At 42.5% G+C, this 19,638-nt stretch overlaps 1 protein-coding gene across 1 annotated transcript in view; it reads left to right on the forward strand.

The window, feature by feature from the left end:
- LOC311222812 (uncharacterized protein) overlaps positions 1-19,638 on the forward strand; it is a gene marked incomplete at both ends in the record, with an annotated part of 21,890 nt that extends 2,252 nt beyond the window's left edge. Inside the window, 2 exons of the mRNA XM_084307441.1 lie at positions 17,848-17,949; positions 19,615-19,638. Of these exons, the coding sequence (XP_084163567.1) occupies positions 17,848-17,949; positions 19,615-19,638 (126 nt within the window). The remainder of the gene's footprint in view (positions 1-17,847; positions 17,950-19,614) is intronic.

The following is a 19,638-nucleotide window of genomic DNA, read 5'->3' on the forward strand; positions in this document are numbered from 1 at the left end:
GCTATATCATATCACATTATATAATCATATTATAATTCATTTGTATATTATATTGAACTATATTTGCAGTATGTACTATTATATTATGGTACTATATTGTATTGTATATATCATGTACTTTATATCTCACATCAAATTATATATGTGCTGTATACACTATTATGTACTATATACTATTATATATACTATTATATACTGCAGGTATACTATACTGTAATGTGTACTGTAATGTGTACTATATGTGTGCACTGAAATGTGTACTATATGTATCTACTATGTATGTATGTAAAAAAAATGATTTTTTTTTAAGCGTAAGTCTTCAGGGGTAGGGCCCGACAAGCCTAGTGCTTCTCCCTAGCCCTTTTCGGACAATTGGACAATGCTGCAATAGCAGCTGGTAAAAGTGTGGTGATTTATGGAATGACCGTTGTTATGTGTCGAAAGCCCGAAATAAAAAATTACTGAACTGAACTATCAGCCAAAGGTGGTGCATTAGTTTGTGTAATGTAATGTAATATATGTTTGTAGTTTGTGTAATGTAATGTAATATCTGTTTTTAGTTTGTGTAATATAATGTAATATCTGTTTGTAGTTTGTGTAATGTAATGTAATATCTGTTTTTAGTTTGCACATAATATGGGAACTTTTATCCATATGGTTGAGCCTGTTAGGAATTGCACCCCCAACCCAAGCAGATTGCAGATCACTCTCTATATGGAGGTAAAAAAGAAAATATGGTAAAAATAATTGGCATAAAAAGGGCACTTTTTTATGAGGCACAAAAGGGCAGGTGCTTGTGCACCCATTGGGCTCTATGTGTGCACGTGCCTGCTAGCTGTGCCCTTGAGCAAGGCACCTCAGCTTTAACCGCTCCAGTGTTAGCTGCTCAGGGGCCAGTAGTAGAGTGCCTGACCATATGTCTTTATAATAATAATAATAATAATAATAATAATAATAATAATAATAATACATTTTATTTATAAGGCGCCTTTCAAGACACTCAAGGTCGCCGTACAACAATTAAAAGGCTGAAGGCTCTTGACCCCATGGGGACAGACGGGCTGGGGGGACGGTCAGGTTGATGGAGGAGGCAGACCTGAGGGACTGGGTGGGAATGTTGATGTGGAGGAGGTCGGACAGGTATGGAGGGGCGAGGTTGTGGATGGCCTTGAATGTATGGAGGAGGATCTTGTAGTCTATGCTGTGTTTAATGGGAAGCCAGTGTAGTTGGCGTAGGGCGCAGGGACGTGCACAGGACTTTAGAGGGGCAGGTGCTCAAAGGCTGAAAAGGGCACTGGGCCTGTGCTATTTTTGGGGGGCCTTTTTGGGTGGGAGGCGCCTTTTTATGCTTTTGGGGGGGGTTTGGTGATCAAATATTGAATATTGAACTATGTGATACTAAGCACAACTAAGCACAACAACAGCCTGCTCCTGAACATTGGTAAAACCAAGGAGCTGATCGTGGATTATAGGAGAGGACAGCAGGAGACACACACACCACTGAGGATAAACGGGGCCACCGGGGACAGGGTGAGCAGCTTTAAGTACCTGGGGGTCCACATCTCAGAGGACCTGACATGGACAACACACATAGACTCAGTCGTAAAGAAGGCGAAGCAGCGCCTCTACCACCTGAGACAGTTAAGGAAGTTCAGAGTATCTGGGAAGATACTCCAGTCCTTCTACTCTGGAGCTGTAGAGAGCATCTTGACTGGAAAAATCACTGCCTGGTATGGAAACAGCACGGCACAGGACAAGAAGGCCCTACAGAGAGTGGTGCGCTCAGCCGAGCGTACCACGGGTATTGCACTACCACCCCTGCAGGCAGGGACGTGCACAGGACTTTAGAGGGGCAGGTGCTCAAAGGCTGAAAAGGGCACTACACTTGTGTGTATATATAAACCGAGCGCACGTAGCGCGCGTGGGCGATTTTCAAGGGCCCTTTCCGGGCGGGAAGACCCCTTTTTATGCTTTTTGGGGTTTTTTGGTGATCAAATATTGAATATTGAACTATAATAATCAGTGCAGGAGCTCACTTATCCTTGAAAGACACTTTTATCACTGACTTAAAAGGCCCACACATCTCCATAAATGTTCAGGGGGGAGGGAATAAGTGCTTACCCTACAGACCCCAAGGAGTGCTGTATATTCTGTATTGTTTAATATAAATGCATTTTTTATTCCAATCCCGATTTGTATTTGAGATTCCCAAATCCCATCGGACTTGACTTCTTCGTGTCCCTCAATGAGTGTAATACCAGCATTCAACAGCGGTTTCTATCATCATCATCACCCACGCTATGCATAAAATATATAGGTCCGCGGAGAGGCACGCTGAGGAGGCCGTGCAAACTGCAATGGAATATGGGGCATCTCTCTCTTTACCTAATATTTTGATTATATCCTGACATTTTTCAGTTGGAAGGGCAGTCTATATGCGTAACGGTAAAAAAAAAAAAAAAAAAGGGCACTTTTTTTATGAGGCTCAAAAAGGCAGGTGCTCAGGCACCCCTTGGCCTCTATGTGTGCACGTGCCTGCTAACCATACATATCTATTATCACGCTGAAGTAGAATGAATCAAGGTGGCAATCAAGGTGGGAGAAGATAATATAAAGTGGGCATCTCTGCATTTGTTTCCATATACTGTAGACCTCCAACTTGACAACCTACACATTATAAATTTACATTTAGATTTAGTAATTTAGCTGATGTGGTATATTCTGACTCAGAACCATGTTTTAACTCACAGAAATCTCTAGGGACGGGCCTCAAAGGCTGTGTGTAAGTTATTGTAATAGGAGATAACAGTTAAATTCAGTAATACTCTGATATATTTCAATACATTTCTGGCCCAATTCTGCTGTTATTTAATAGATTCACTCTGTTATATATAAGTGCTCTGCTTTCCCCCAAATAGTTTATTAAGATACATTTCTTCTAGAAATCACTTTGGTAGTTAAGATTAGAGGCTCTGGGTTCAAGCGGTGTCTGGGGAGTTGAGAAATCACAAAATGAAATCACCCTTAATTTGCACATAGTTCTGAAAAGGGTGATTTGATTACTCCCACTTCCTTTGCTCCCTGCAACTGTAAATACCCTGGAACATATTTTAGGCCTTGTGACCAAGTAATTTAGCATTTGAATAGTTCATCTGTTTTCCCAGGCTTCTACTAAAGGCTAAAAATAGCATCTGAAAAGATAGTGTTGTTTACTATAGCCAGACCCCAACAATAGGTTGTAAGATATGTTACTCAACAGTCCGCTGTAAAAGATAGAACTGTTGAGAAGAACCCCCGCCCTCCGCCATTTGGGGGCTCTACTTCAAAGCAGCCACCTGGTCTCACATGGTGGGAGACAGGAAGGCTCTTAAATAGCCCTGTTTACATTTAAACACAGGAACAATTTGTCTAAAGTTGTGAAAAACAGCAACCAAAACTAATAGTAATTCAGTATGGAAAATAGCCTCAATAGTTATGAAATAGTGTATTGATTAATCTAAGACTAAACCAGACAATTATTAACCATTGTTAAGTTTAATTAAGAAAGTAATATAGTTTAAAATAGAAGATTAATGTGGCAAAACATGTGTAACTTACTTAGAAGACTAAACTAACTTCAAAGACAATATTATAGAATATATATAATGCAACAGTTTGTCTTAAAACCAACAATTGGTAGGTATTTAGAAAGCCACAGAATTCAGGAAAAGACTTGAATTAACTGTCTAAGCCAAGTAATATCTCTTGTGATGTATTTGGTTCTTCCTCTGTGATGTCGTTTTCGTTCCCCTTGTAATCCTCCCACTTTCCCCAAATTTCTCCAAATTTCTCTTCCTGTAACCTCAGCATGTGTGTTATCCTCTCCATATCCTGTATCTCTTCCACTATTCCTACCCATTGTGCTATTGTCGGTGGGTCTTCTTTGTACCACAGTCTTGTTATTGCTTTTCTGGCCGCTATCAACATTATCTTTATTAAATATTTGTCCCCCCCTTGTATTCCCTCGTGTGTCAGGTCTCCTAAGTAAAGCACCAGTCCTGTTTGTGGTAACCCGTATCCTAATATTCTGATCATTGCCTCCCCTATCTCCTCCCAATACCCCTTCAGCTTCTGACATCCCCAGAATATGTGCGTGTGATTTGCCCCCTCCTTCCCACACATCCTCCAGCATGCTCTTTGTGTTGGTGCATATTTTCCCTTCAGCTCTGGGGTTATAAAGAATCTGATTATGTTTTTCCATCCAAACTCTTTCCATATCCTCGATCCTGTTGTTGAATGTTGCACCTCGCATATGTTCCCCCATTCCTTCCCTGTTATTTTCTATCTCTAGTTCTCTCTCCCATTTCTCCGTTATGTAATCGGTCGTGTGTCCCTTGCTGTTCATTATAGCTCGGTATATTGCTGATATTACTCTTCCTTGCCCCCCTTCGTATGCCCATACTATCATCTGTTCTTCATCTTTGGCCCCCCTTATTTCTTTGTTGTAGTAGTCTCTAACCTGTAGATATCTGAAGTGGTCCCTGTTTTCTAGTCCAAATTTCTCCTTTAATTTTTGTAGTGTCTGCATTTCCCCCTTCTCTATCATTTTGCATATCGCTGTTGCCCCCCCCCCTCTCCCACCTTCTGAATCCATGGTCTAACCTCCCTGGTTTGAATCTCTTGTCATGTGCTACCCATCTCAGAACCCCTGACTGCTTCTCCAATTTGTGTGTTTTTGAAGATTGTTACTCTTAACTACTATTATTAGACTGATATTAGGGACTTGCGGCATAGTGCTCGTTCTACTAATATCATTGCGTTTCATTGATTGAACCAGAACATTTTTGTATACTTCTTGGACTTTGAATAAACCAGATCTGGGAAATAGAAACACTCTCATTGATTCTTTTCTCCGCCGTGCTACACAGTTTTTGGTAAACAGAATTAGAGCCATAAGAACACAACGCAGAAGAGTAGATTATATGATCAGAAGGCTCTGGTCGATTTTACATTACTGACACTTTTATCCAAAGCGACTTACAAGTTCTGTACGACAAGTCATCAGGAAGGGCACAACTCTATATCAGCTGAGTAACAATGTTCATCAAAGTGTTGAGTGCTACAGTGTAGGTTAGTTTATTAGGACAAGTGCAAGGTTAGGGTTACATTTTTTTTTATATATATTTTATTTTTTTAAATTTTTATTTCAGATAATGGTTGAAGAAGTACGTCTTTAGTCGAAAGCGAAAGATTGGACGGGTTTCGGCTGTCCTAACTGGGGTGGGTAGTTCATTCCACCATTGTGGGGCAAGGACTGAGAAAGAAAGAAATATAATGTATTTCCTGTTGTAATGCTTGTTAGTACAGTTGCTGTTTGCTGACAAGGAAACTACAAAAGAAGGAAGAGCCATCACGTGACTGTAGTGTGTGAACGCACATTGGTAGAAGTGTTCAGTTCGGCCGACATTGAGTTGAATGGGATTACCATCTCCTCGTTTATGACATTTTATGTAATTTGAAGGTTATTACCTTGGATGTCAGAATCAACTGCAATTTTAAATAGCTAACATTTGATATATTGGTTGGTATATTTCCTCAGATCTAGTATATTTCTAGTTTTAATATAGGCTTCAATAGAACTGGCACCAAAGTCTGGCACCAGGCAGAGCATAGAACACTGGTATGCTGATGTGATGACCCTTCCTTTATTTTCCAATAGGTTCCTCGGTTGCTGACAGGAAATATACAGGGGCCTGTTCCCCTAGCAACGGAATAGCAACAGTATACAGAATACTGAAAAGGTGTATACCCTGAGGCCAAACCAGATGTCACTTTGTCTGCAATGTGCCACCCTGCCTGATGCTATCCTGGATTATGATTAATTTGATCAAAGTGAACTCGCAGGCCGTGGTGTTAAACGAGGTCACTGCTGGCTCTCCCGGACGTCTCCTCATCACCAAGAGAGCCAGAACATGTCTCTCTTTTCAACACTGATTGAATCCAACACAAGTGAATTGCTACATGGCAATTCTGAAGGAGATGGATTGTGTGATGGGTAACTGAAAAACAAAACACCTTACCTGTTATTTTGCTTGTAGGGTTGTAACATTTACCCACGTGACACTAACCTCAGAAAGATAGTGGAAAAAGGAATAATGATATTTTGATGAGCTACATTTTTCTGTGCATTTGAAGTAGCCTTTTTTCAATTGAGAAAGACAGGTAACATTTTCTTTTTGCTAAAACAATCATAAATCATATCGATGGCCGAAGAGCAAAACCTCCTATCTGCATAAAAGAAAGTGGGGAAAGACCTCCTATCTGCACTTTGCGAGGCACTAATACCTAGTCGGTATTGTTAACACATAATATAGTAATATAGTCCAAAAACAGTGTATTGTATTGGGTATCCTATCCTTAAATATTCTGCAAGAAAAAGGGAATTTTTCAGATAGGAGGTCTTGCTCTTCGGCCATCGATATGTCAAATCAAATGATAAATGTGTTTCCTTGTTTTAGCAACAACATAGTCTACATGTAGCCGTTCACTTTTCTAAAAACAAAACAATATTAAAAAAAATATTAAAATGTTTTAGACTACTCACAAATCAGTGCTGGCTCTTGGCTGGTCCTCTTCTAATGTTTGCGATGGTCACTTGGTAACTGAGTCTGAAAAGGGGGTGTCTGTCAGTGTGTACCTGGCAACACAGTAATGTGAGATTGATGTTTGTTCTACTGTAGCAGCCTATAGGTCAGCAAAACAATTAAACTGTCTGGGACTTTGATAACGGCAACACAATTTCACTTCTCAAAGCTGCAGCTCGTAATTTATTTGATCTGATGGTGTTTTATTCTGTTATGAGTTAGTACAGGTTTGCAAGTGCAGACTGAAATTAGCTTCTTATTTAACTTTCGGCTGTATAAAAACTCTCCCATCCTTCTCAGTAACACTTCATAATACAACCCACATTTTTTTGTGTAATTTCTCGGAACTTGCAGTGTAACTTCGTCATATGAATCCGTACATATATACATACTGTACATATATACTTACTGGTTCCTACTGGTTCCTACTGGTACTTTAATGAAGGTACGGCGGAAGAAAACAAGACAGCGAGCAACAAGGGAGTAACAATTGTCATTTCCTGGAATGGTGTAACCTCCTCGTATGAATCAGTATTATATATATATATATATATATATATATATATATATATATATATATGTATGTATATGGATGAAGTGCAATAACAACAGATGCTTTTGTCCTTCGCTCGTGACATTTGTCACAATATTTTTTTATGCATGTAAGTTTGGCAGGCAAGCTTCACCAACACTCAGACCAGGCTGCAAAAACAAATTAGTGGGGGGGCATAAAATGTTCTCGGGGGGGCACAATGGTTTTTCAACACAGGTTCCTTTTGCTACGTTTCAGCTGGGACAACGGCGCTGTGGCTTGCTTGGCGCTGCCCACGGTGCTGAACTAAACAGCAGAGAGGCAATTGAAAAATCAAATTTCTCTCTATCTTAAGAACATTCACTTATACAAAAACAGACTGAACGGATGTATATAACAGACCTGCAGGCGCAGCGGACTGAGAGCAGGGGACACAAACAGGCTGGATAAGATGGTCAGGAAGGCCAGTAGCGTGGTTGGGGTGGAGCTGGACTCTAGCGAGGGTGGCGGAGAGGAGGAACCTTGCTAAGCTCCAGGCCATCAGGGAAAACCCCTCCCACCCACTATACACAGACTTGGCTGACAGGAGGAGCATGTTATAGGCTCACACTACCTAAATGCAGCACTGAACGGCACAGGAAGTCCTTCATTCCGACAGCCATCACTGAGCACAGAGTGACAGTTACCATCTTCCTGGACTCTTACTTTTTAAACAGCACTGTGCAATATTACACCTACTGTAGACTTCAGTATATTTTTACTGTATTTATTTACTGTATCTTTTATTCAATTTTTATTCTATTTCATTTTATTCTATTCTTAGGCCATTTGTTTTGTTATTCTTATTCGTGACTTGTTCTGTCTAAATGTTTAATGTTGAGTGATTTGCAGTGTCAAATTTCCCTCAGGATAATACATTTCTATATATTCTATTCTATATCTTTGAAAAGTAAAAATAAGGTGCATAAAAAAGCAAACAAAATTCCTCCACAGGCTACTCACCATCATTAGTAGCAAGTGGCGTTTGGGGACAGAGTGAAATCTTCTTAAAACACTGCCCCTCTCCACTCATTCCTGAACTTTTTTGTTAAGTCCTTCTCAAATGAATTAGATTGGCCTTGCGTCGATGAAGCATATAGGCAATGTTCTGTAAAGACGTTCTTGAGGGTAGAAAAATTATTCTCACAGAGTGCCGTGCTAGCTTCAGTAGTGTTGTTGTTTTTTGGATAGTCGACTTTGATCAAAGTCTTTTTTTTTTACCAGGGTGGGCACAGCTGACTCAGTGGGCGGGCCCGGCCCCCTAATGCCCACCCATGGCGCCGGGTCTGCCAACACTCCAGGGATTGATTATGCTTGTAAATGGATCTATACCTTTGAGAATTTGCTGTGTGTCAGAGGTCTGAGGCAGGCTGGAGTAGAAAGCAAACTCATCTCTCTCAAGTGCACAGCTATGGAAGGTCATGTGATGACGAAAAACTAACAATACAGTAGGGCTGACCCCTATTAGTCGATTAGTCGACTAATCGGTCAAAAGGAGCCGTAGTCGACTGCCAACCTCTTAGTCGAATACAAAAAAAAATTATAGATTATTTTGATTTTTTATCATTCTTTCCAAATTTTATTCCATATTTATAACGCTATTAACGTCCACGATCGAGATGCATGACCTACCCACAAATGCAATACCGGCCAGATCCGCTTAGGGGCGCCATCGCTCCACTGCAGGTGGGAATCACCAGTTTCATCATGATACGATACGATATCGATTCTTTGGACAACGATACGATATTTGCCGATATCACAAAGTCTCTCACGATACAATACGATACGATTAGATTCAGGTGCCTGCGATCGATATGAGATGATATCATATGCCCATTTAACACAATCAGTAACATTTAGATCAACAAAAAAAAGGTAATGAAAATATCATTTGACATTTGTATTTTTGAGCTCTTCCAGACATTTAAAGGAAAATCAATCTATTGTTTTTAATACAAATAGACCTACTGTTCACTGTAAAGTGCCACGTTTTTATATATTGAGCTTTAAACTTTAAGCTACATTTTTTGGAACTCAAAACTCACAACCTCCCTCTCCCAAACCGTTCCTACAACAATTTGTTGATGTTGCATGATCATGTATAGGCCTACATTTATTATGTATTATATTGTTTATGTTTAAATAACATTTAAACATCAAACTCCTCTGACCTCATCTGGTCTTTCCAAAGACGCGCGCACACACACACACACACAGAAAGGGAGAATGCTATGCTGTAACATCTACACACACGGAGCTACTGCTGTTGTTCTTGGGCGGATATGAGACTCGCCACAGGATTTTCAAAATAAGAGTATCGATATGAATCGATCTTATTACATCGCATCGATCCGATTCGATTGTTGATAATTACATCGATGTATCGATCTGGATCGATGTATCGTCCCACCCCTAACTGTATCATTGAGGGCGATTGAAAAAAAAAATCTTTTACAGTCTGTGGGCGGATCATATGAGCCTCGATTCCAAACGAAGACCCTCCATCTTTGATCCCGTTACAGAATGCATATTTCAGCCTGGAATAATGGGATTTATGATTAGCCAATGGACATATCGATCTACCAGAATCCGAGCCTGACGGTAGGATACTATTCCCCCAAATTACAGCTGGATTGGACATTGTTTTAAAACCTAACGTGATCGATCACTGACATTGGCTACCTGAACGCACACTGTATTGCTAATCAATAATACTAATCGGCGTTCCCCGCCACCCCCATTTCATCCATAGATGCTCTGTAATAGTCCGGATGCTACGCAGTTTCTTTTATTTCATTCGTATATATACAGCAGAAATGGCGTTTGATATAACGGCGCCAACGTTTAGCCTATTATCTAGCATTTGACTAGTTTCAAGTTTCAAGTTTGTTTATTATTTGTCACAACAAAATACAGAATACTTTATGATGAAATGCTTGTTTCTAGGACTAGGATTAATCCCTGCTCCCTTACCATTTACATTTTTCTCTGTCAGCCTAGTGTTTATTCGGTCCCCCTTGTGTTGCTCTTCTGTGTTCTGTACAGTGTAGATTTACTCTATTATCATTCCCTGTGTCTTACCGTACTGTCTGTTGCATAGTCCTACTGCTATAACATATCGTCTAGTCTCCTATGTCTTACTATATTGTCGGCTGTATAGTCCTTGTGTCATAACATATTGTCTACTGTCCTAGGTCATACTGTATCGTCTGTTGTATACTCCTAGTGTCTTGTGGTCCTACTGTATTGACTGACCACCCTGTCTTTTGTCATGTTTTATTGTCCTCTGTTCCACTGTGTGACTATGTCTATAGTTTTTTATTTAGTAGTTATGTACAGCACTTTGGTTGGCTCTATGAGCTTTTAAATGTGCTATATAAATAAATTACTTGACTTGAATTAGCCTACATTTACATTTATACTTAGTCATTTCACTGACACTTTTATCAAAAGTTACTTACAAATTGTGAACAACAAATCAACAGGAGGTGTACATCTCTGGCAGCTAGTGGCATTGTTTGTCAAATAGTGTCATATTTGAGTGGTACACTCTAAATGCATAGTTGTAGAGCCATATTAGCATGATAGGTAGTAGTATAAGGATAGTAACATAGTGGTAAGGTACATAATAGTCAAATACAATAAGAAGGTTTTTTAAATTGAAGGGAGAGCAGAGAAAGTCTCACTCAAAGGTCGAGCTGACAGGATGTCAGATCAGATGGTGGAGGGGGACAGGAAGCATAGGTTGTGTCTGAATAAGACAGTTTGAATTGGAGTGGGTGGTTTTGTGGTTTAGCACAAGAGTTAGTGAAAATGATACAAAGAAGCAGTCTGGATGGGAGTTACCGTGGTGTTAATTATGCTGGAGTCACGGGAGAACATGAGGTCCTGGGAGCTGTCAGCTTTGTGGGTGGGAGGCATGACAGTGGAAATCGGGTCGGTGGATTGTAAGGAGGCAGACAAGGGTCGGGTAGGTTGAAGTCACCCATTAGAAGTGCTGTCTTCTGAGAAGGAGCTATCCCTTTTATTGTTGTTTTTTGTGTAGTTGATTCCATGGTCATATTTAGATTCCATGGTCATAAGATTATGTTTATTCATGCAGGGATGTTTGTGACAAGCATACAAAATGCATGCAAAAAACACATCACTTGAACACACTAAATCTGCAGGGTAGCTCACCCTTGTATCTGATGTGACTTCCCCTGTGAGAATTCACAGACACGCATGCACACACATACACACACACAAATGTCACACACATAGGCCTACATAAAAAGAGAGAGAAAAAACATGAAAGAGGAAGTGAGTAAGAGAGTAAAACTGAAATCCCAACTCTATTCCATTATGCTCGTATTGATACTGTATGAAAATAAACCAGCTGAATGATGAACATTTCCAAGAGGCATCGTGTGGTTACATTACATTATGCAACCAGGAGCACGCAAGATAATTCAGTCCACTGACAAAGTTGTCCAGGGGGCAGGGGAGGCGCGTTGCTTCTCTTATTTGAATAACGGTAATGACGATGGGCATCGGGCAAGTTACCCTAACCCTTGACAAGCAAGTAGGGTATATCTGCAGAGCCGCAAGCCAAACGTCTGGGCGGGGCTTCGGGGCTTATACTCTGTGTGAGGCGGAGCTTCGGGGCTTGTACTCTGTGTGACTGTGCGTGGGCGAGGCGTCGGGGCTTGTACTCTGTGTTGTTTCCTGTAAAACCTGGAAGTAGTCAGTTTGTGCTGTTTATTTTTAACCATAACCCTAACCCTAACCCTAACCCTAACCTTAACCCTAACGCTAACCCTAACCCTAACCTTAACCTTAACCCTAACCCTAACCCTAACCCGCAACATGGAACACAGAAATGCAAATGCTGTCGAGTCCTCACACTTGTAAAAATAAACAGCACAAACGGACTACTTCCGGGTTTTACAGGAAACAACACAGAGTACAAGCCCCGACGCCCCGCCCACGCACAGTCACACAGAGTACAAGCCCCGAAGCCCCGCCTCACACAGAGTACCAGCCCCGAAGCCCCGCCCAGACGTTGGGCTTGCAGCTCTGCAGATGTATGCTATTGAGCATAGGTTGTGTCTGAATAAGACAGATTGAATTGGAGTGGGTGGTTTTGTGGTTTAGCACAAGCGTTTGTGAAAATGATACAAAGAAGCAGTCTGGATGGGAGTTACCGTGGTGTTAATTATGATGGAGTCAAGGGAGAACATGAGGTCCTGGGAGCTGTCAGCTTTGTGGGTGGGAGGCATGACAGTGGAAATTGGGTCGGTGGATTGTAGGGAGGCAGGGAAGGGTCGGGTACATAGGCGGCGGGTGAGCTGGACATTAGGGTAGTGTTGGAGCCAAAAAGCCTTTCTGTTTATTTCATTTTATTTGTACTCACGGTGCAGAGGTGTGGCATTTTCAGTTACCATGGCAACCACCACAGGGGTTGGTTACCCATTTATACTGATCAGTGGGTGACGAGCGGCAGGTGTGCAAGGGGATAGCCAAACAGTTTTTGACCGTGTTCGTGTTGATGTGCCATATAGGTCGGCGTTCAGTGTTATTAGTAAAAAGAGTTTTTGTATATATTTTTTGGTTGATAATGGTCAATAAAAGGATTGGCATATCGAAAATGATACGAGCGCTCTGGACATTGAATTCTTCAAGCACGCGTCTAACTCAAGCCAGCCCACTTGCCCCTCGCAGTAGGCTTATAGGTAATGGTTCTACATTAGTCAAAAACTAAGGCTCTTCGTTTGAAATGGACAATTGCCTTTGTTATTTATTGGAAGACGAGGATAATCGCGCTGGGCGCTCAAGATTCATTCAACAGCTGATCAGCGAGACAGCGCGCTCTGCGCTCATGATTCAACAGCTGATCAGCGAGACAGTGTTTTGATTTCTGAGGCCGCTGAAAGACATTAGTGACAACTGTTTGGTTCACCGTTTCGCTTGGAATTGCGCGGAACGTGGACAATCTGGACCAAGATACGCCAGCACCGTCGGGGAGCGGACGGCACCAGCTGCCCCAGCACCATTTGGGCGAGCGGACGGACCAGGGAGCTGTCCACCACCGTCAAGGAGCGGACGGCACCAGCTGCCCCAGCACCATTTGGGCAAGCGGACGGACCAGGGAGCTGTCCACCACCGTCAAGGAGCGGACGGCACCAGCTGCCCCAGCACCATTTGGGCGAGCGGACGGACCAGGGAGCTGTCCTGCAAGCAAGGAGCGCTGTTTGAAGTTGAATAGCGCTCGGACAAGGAGCGCTGTTTGAAGTTGAATAGCGCTCGGACAAGGAGCGCTGTTTGAAGACTTTTCGGAGTTCAAAGAATAAAGTCAAACGGCCCGACAGCGCTGCGCAACGAACAGCTATGTAGCGCGCTACTAGGTATACCTTATGGCCATATAAAAAATAAATGTGTGCACACAGGGTCAATTGAGAAAAATATAAAAAGGGAAAATTCCAATGCATTGGTGGTATATGGTTGTGCAACCCGTTCGTGTGTGTGTCTATTAAGGTTTGGTTAGAATGTCATGTGATGATTAACTGTGGGTTTTGTTTATTGTGATTTAACCAAAGGTACTGTGTCATATTGAATCTGTTGGTCTTATATTGCTGATATGAATTCTGATAAAGGTGTTCAGAATCCAACAGAGACCAGCGTTATGGTTGAACAGCCCGCCACGGCTGAAACGCATTGTAAAGAACCTTCATTGGTTGAAAAGTCACAGCCCACCCCCACAGTGGCTAAAACACAGTCCGAGGTGGACACAGGTCAAATCACACACAATGTTGATACCGATCAGCAGGTCACAAAACGCAAGAGCAAATTAACACCAAAAGCCCTATTGGATAAAATTGACACATTACATAAATTACATAAATCTAAATTTAACAAGGCTTCTAACTTGCAAAAAACGATTTTGGGGTTAATGCAAAGTGGATGCAAACAGGAGGTGCAATGCGCATTTATGCAATATCTCCACATATGCAAGGAAGCAGCAGCAAACCAGGAGGCTCTGTTGCCAATAGTACCTCCTGAGGAAAGGGGAAAACATGACATTTGGTTCAAAGCCAAAATGATCAATGTCAATGACTTTATTGATCACATGAATGCATGGACAAAAATGACAAAACCTGTGGAAAGTGTTAATGAGGATGAGGAGGATGTGCAAAATCTAATTAATCCAAATGACAGCATTTCTAATGTGGAAAGTGTTAATAAGGATGAGGAGGACGTGCAACATCTAATTAATCCAAATGACAGCATTTCTAATGTGGGAAGTAAAAAATCTGCTCACAAAGGTCACACAAGGTCTGGTACCAGCAGGTCCAGCAGGTCCAGCAGATCTTCTACCTCAGCAGCTCGCTTACAGGCCGAGGCAGATAGAGCTTCACTTGTGATTCGAGCTGCAGCGTTAAAGGATAAACACGCTCTGGAGGAGCAGGAACAAATGCTAAAAAAGGATAAACACGCTCTGGAAGAGCAGGAACAGATCCTGAAACACGCTCTGGAAGCCAAGGAACATATTCTGAAAAAGGATAAACACGCTCTGGAAGAGCAGGAACAGATCCTGAAAAAGAAAAAGGAAACGATGGAGCTTGATGCACAACTGGCAGCTACCAACGCAAGAATAGCAGTATTACAATCCCCCAGTCACCAAGCTCTTTCACTCACACAGTCCGATGGAATGGACTCCTACTACAGGAAAGGAACAAGGTTAAAGGAACCCTCAGTCACTCTCAATCCTCATGCAAAAGAATATACATCACTACCACAGCAACCGTCTATGCAACCACCAGAACTGCAGCAACCTGGAAGAGGTAGAGAACCTGTCACAGTGGTGTCAGGAGAACTGCCTCTCCCTGAACGTCAGCAAAACAAAAGAGATGATTGTGGACTTCAGGAGGTCGGGGGTCAAGGACTACAGCCCCCTCAGCATCGACGGGGCACCGGTTGAGAGAGTGAACAGTTTCAAGTACCTCGGAGCCCACATATCCGAGGACTTGACATGGACCACACACATTGACAGTGTTGTGAAGAAGGCACGACAACGCCTCTACTTCCTCAGGCGCCTAAGGAAGTTCCAAATCAGTCAGAAGATCCTTAGGAACTTCTACTCATGTACAATAGAGAGCATCCTGACCGGCAACATCACCTCCTGGTTTGGGAATAGCACTGCACAAGACCGTAGCAGACTACAAAGAGTGACACGTTCAGCCGAACGCACAATTGGAGGGGGGCTTCCCACCCTCCAGAACATTTACAACAAGCGGTGCAAGGGGAAGGCTAAGAGAATTATTAAGGACTCGAGCCACCCGAACAACTGCCTCTTTGAACTGCTGCGGTCAGGCAAGCGATACCGGAGTCTTAAGGCGAGCACAGAAAGACTCAGAAGAAGCTTCTATCCCCAGGCCATCAGGCTGCTAAACGAACAATAATCACTATGCGGCAACCATCAAATGCACACATGCACACAGCACACACACCCACACGCACACACTCACTCAAACAAACACACTGCAGCACCCACTCTCCACACTTTAGATCACACAAACACACTTACACTTTATATTTATTGATGGGGGATTTGCACTACAACTCGTACACCTACTGTGAATTGTACCTAAATTGCACCTCGTCCCATTCTCCATTTCTGCCTTGCACTATATAGTATTGTATATTAGTACACTGCACAGTATTGTATATTGTATGGTAACTACGTCTATTCTGCATCGAACATTGTACATATGTCTAAACTGAACACTGTGACCTCATCTTTTTTTGCTTCTAATTTTGCTATGTTATTTTATTTCATACTTATCTTGTCTTGCACAGTCTCTGGAGCGCAACAGTAAGAAGCATTTTGTATAAAAGTATTCTGTACTTCTGTATGACAACTATTAAAGAAACTTGAAACTTGAAACTTGAAACCATCTGCACAGCAATCATATGTGCAACAACCATCACTATGGAAACCACAAGCTACGCAACAGCAACAAGCACCCATTCAACAACCACCACCCTGGCAAATACCACAAGCTATGCAACAGCAACAAGCACCCATTCAACAACCACCACCCTGGCAAATACCACAAGCTATGCAACAGCAACAAGCACTCATTCAACAACCACCACCCTGGCAAATACAACAACCTATGCACTTGATGCAGCCAACACCCATTCAACCGCCCCCATTTTGGCAAAGACAACAATCTATGCTGTTACAGCCAACCCTCATTCAAACACAACCGCCATCTTTACAAAGACAACATGTGTCTTGGGATGGAGAACAGGACAATACAACTCACATGGACCCTCCTGTGCAGCTAACGACCCCAACTGTAATTTCACCTCAAAGCAATGAAACCTCAGTTGTATGCAACCTATTAAAAAGACAAAATGAGATAACAGCAATGCTAGTGGAGCAGTAAACCACTCACTTACTGCCACCAAGAGAGATTCCATATTTTGATGGGGATCCTCTGCAGTACAGAACCTTTGTCAGAGCCTTTGTTCATTGTGTGGAGAAGAACACGAGAAACAGAGGTGATTGTTTGTACTTCTTGGAGAAGTACACCAGGGGTCAGCCTAAAGAGCTTGTGCGTAGCTGTCAACACATGGCTCCAGACAGAGGCTATGATATGGCAAAGTACCTACTTGAACAACACTTTGGAGATGAATATAAAATCACAGCAGCTTACATGGAGAAGATGCTCAACTGGCCGCTAGTGAAGGCTGAAGACATAAAATCTCTTCAAGCCTATGCTCTTTTCCTTCGGGAGTGCTGTAATGCTATGGAGAATGTCCAGTACATGAGGGAACTCGATATGCCAGCGAACATGAAAGTATTGATTTCAAAGCTTCCATACAAGCTAATAATAAGATAATTGGAGAGTCTCTGTATGTTCGATAATGGAAAAACACCATCGCAGACCACAATTCATGGATATTGTCACATTCATTGAGCGCCAGGTAAAGATTGTCTCAGACCCAGTCTTCGGAGACATTCAAAATACACCACCAAGTACAGGAAGTAAACCTATGAACATGAGCAGAATGAAGTCCCAAATCAAACCCAAATTCACAGGAGACAGTTTTGCAACCACAGTTACTATCGAAACCCCTGCAAAGCAAAGAAATGCATGTGCTCACAACACCAACACTTGTGTATGTTGCTCTAAAAACCACACTCTGGATCAATGTCCTCAGATGGAGGAGAAGACACACAGGGACAAGATTACTTTTATAAGGCAAAAAGGAATCTGTTTTGGCTGCCTTCGCATTGGACATCTTAGCAGGAATTGCGAGAAGCGCTTGACTTGCAAGGTGTGCAGCCAAAACCATCCCAGTGTTCTTCATATTAATCAGAAGGAGAGAGCAAGCAACACAGTCCAGCCAAAGAAACCTTCGGTGAGTAACGCACAGATCTCTTTGCAAACATGTGGACAAACAGAGGCCGGAAGCAGCAATGGGACTCTGTCAATCTTGCCTGTACAGGTGGAGTCCAGCAAGGGAGACAAAATCATCACAACATATGCATTTTTAGATCCAGGCAGCACCGACACATTTTGTTCAGAATCCCTAATGAGAAGGCTGAACCTTACAGGAAGGAAAACACAAATCAGCTTACATACCATGGGCCCAAAGGCATCTGTGTCCAGCTACATACTGACCGACTTGGAGATCTCCAGCCTCACTGGGAAACAGTTCTATGACCTGCCCAAGGTCTACACCCAGAAGAGGATGCCCGTAACCACAAGTAACATCATTAGCCAAGAGGAGTTGGCTAAGTGGCCATACTTAGACAGGGTTGCCCTTCCTCGGATTCAAGCTGATGTGGAGTTATTGATAGGTACTAATGCCTCCAAATTGCTTGAACCTTGGGAAGTTGTGAATAGTCATGGCAATGGGCCATATGCCATTAAGACCCTATTGGGGTGGGTCATTAATGGTCCCCTATCAGGCTAAAGTGAGCAGCGGAGTGAGAGTGTCAATCCAGCTGCTATTGTTAATAGGATCTCTATAACAAATCTGGAGGAGTTGCTGAACAATCAGTACAACCATGATTTTAATGAAAGGTCATCAGAAGACAAAGAGGAAATGTCATGTTCATGGAAATCATGACTGATTCATGCAAACTTCAAGACGGACATTACACCTTGGAGCTTCCCTTTAAAAGGAAAGAAGTGTCTCTGCCAAACAATCAGTTTGTTGCTAGGCAACGCATCCTTGGACTGAAAAGGAGGTTTGGGAGAGATGAGAAGTTCCACCGAGAATACACCAACTTTCTCGACGACGTAATCAGTAAAGGATATGCTGAACGTGTTCCTGAACATCAAGTGGAACGGTGTGATGGAAAAGTATGGTACATTCCACACCATGGAGTGTACCATCCCAGGAAGGGCAATCTGCGTGTCGTATTTGACTGTGGAGCAGAGTATAGAGGAAAATCTCTCAATAAGGAGCTTCTACAAGGCCCTTACCTCACCAGTACCTTGTTAGGAGTCCTCACACGTTTCCGGCAAGAACCTGTAGCCTTAATGACTGATGTTAAAGCGATGTTCCATCAAGTCAATGTGGCACAGAAAGACAGAGATTTTCTTCGGTTCTTGTGGTGGCCTGACGGCGACGTATCCCAAGAACTGGTAGAATATAGGATGAATGTGCATCTCTTTGGGGCAGTGTCTTCTGCTAGCTGTGCTTGTCATGCCCTCCGAAAGACAGCAGAAGATAACCACAACAGTTTCCCTGCTGAGGTACTTGACACGGTCAACAGAAACTTCTACATGGATGACTGTCTTAAGAGCTTGCCATCAGAAGAGGAGGCTGTTAAAATGGTAAAGGATTTGACAGATGTTTGTCAAAAAGGAGGCTTCCATTTGACAAAATGGATTAGCAATAACCGTAGAGTGCTGCTATCCATTCCAGAGGAAGACCGATCCAAGAATTTGCTTGACTTGGATCTCGACAGAGACCAACTGCCAGTGGAGAGTGCCCTTGGACTTCATTGGTGTGTTGATACAGACACTTTTAAGTTCAAGTTGGCACTCAAAGAACAGCCTCATACTCGACGTGGGATTCTATCGATGGTCAGCTCAATCTATGATCCTTTAGGATTTCTTGCCCCACTCACACTTCCAGCCAAGCTCATACTGCAAGATATGTGTAGGAGGAACTATGGATGGGATGATCAAATTCACCCAATTCTCCAACAGCAGTGGACGAAGTGGTTGAGGGACCTGGAAAGAGTGATGGCATTCAAAGTTGAAAGATGCCTCAAGCCGGCAGATTTTGGAGAAACCATTCGTGGTCAGTTACATCACTTCTCTGATGCCAGCGAAAGCGGATATGGCACTGTGACCTATCTGAAGATATGGAACAACAGCAACAGGTGTCATGTCTCTTTCCTGTTAGGTAAAGCCAGAGTTTGCCCACTAA

The sequence above is a fragment of the Notolepis coatsorum genome (assembly GCF_963971535.1).
Source record: "Notolepis coatsorum genome assembly, chromosome: 1".
NCBI lineage: Eukaryota > Metazoa > Chordata > Actinopteri > Aulopiformes > Paralepididae > Notolepis > Notolepis coatsorum.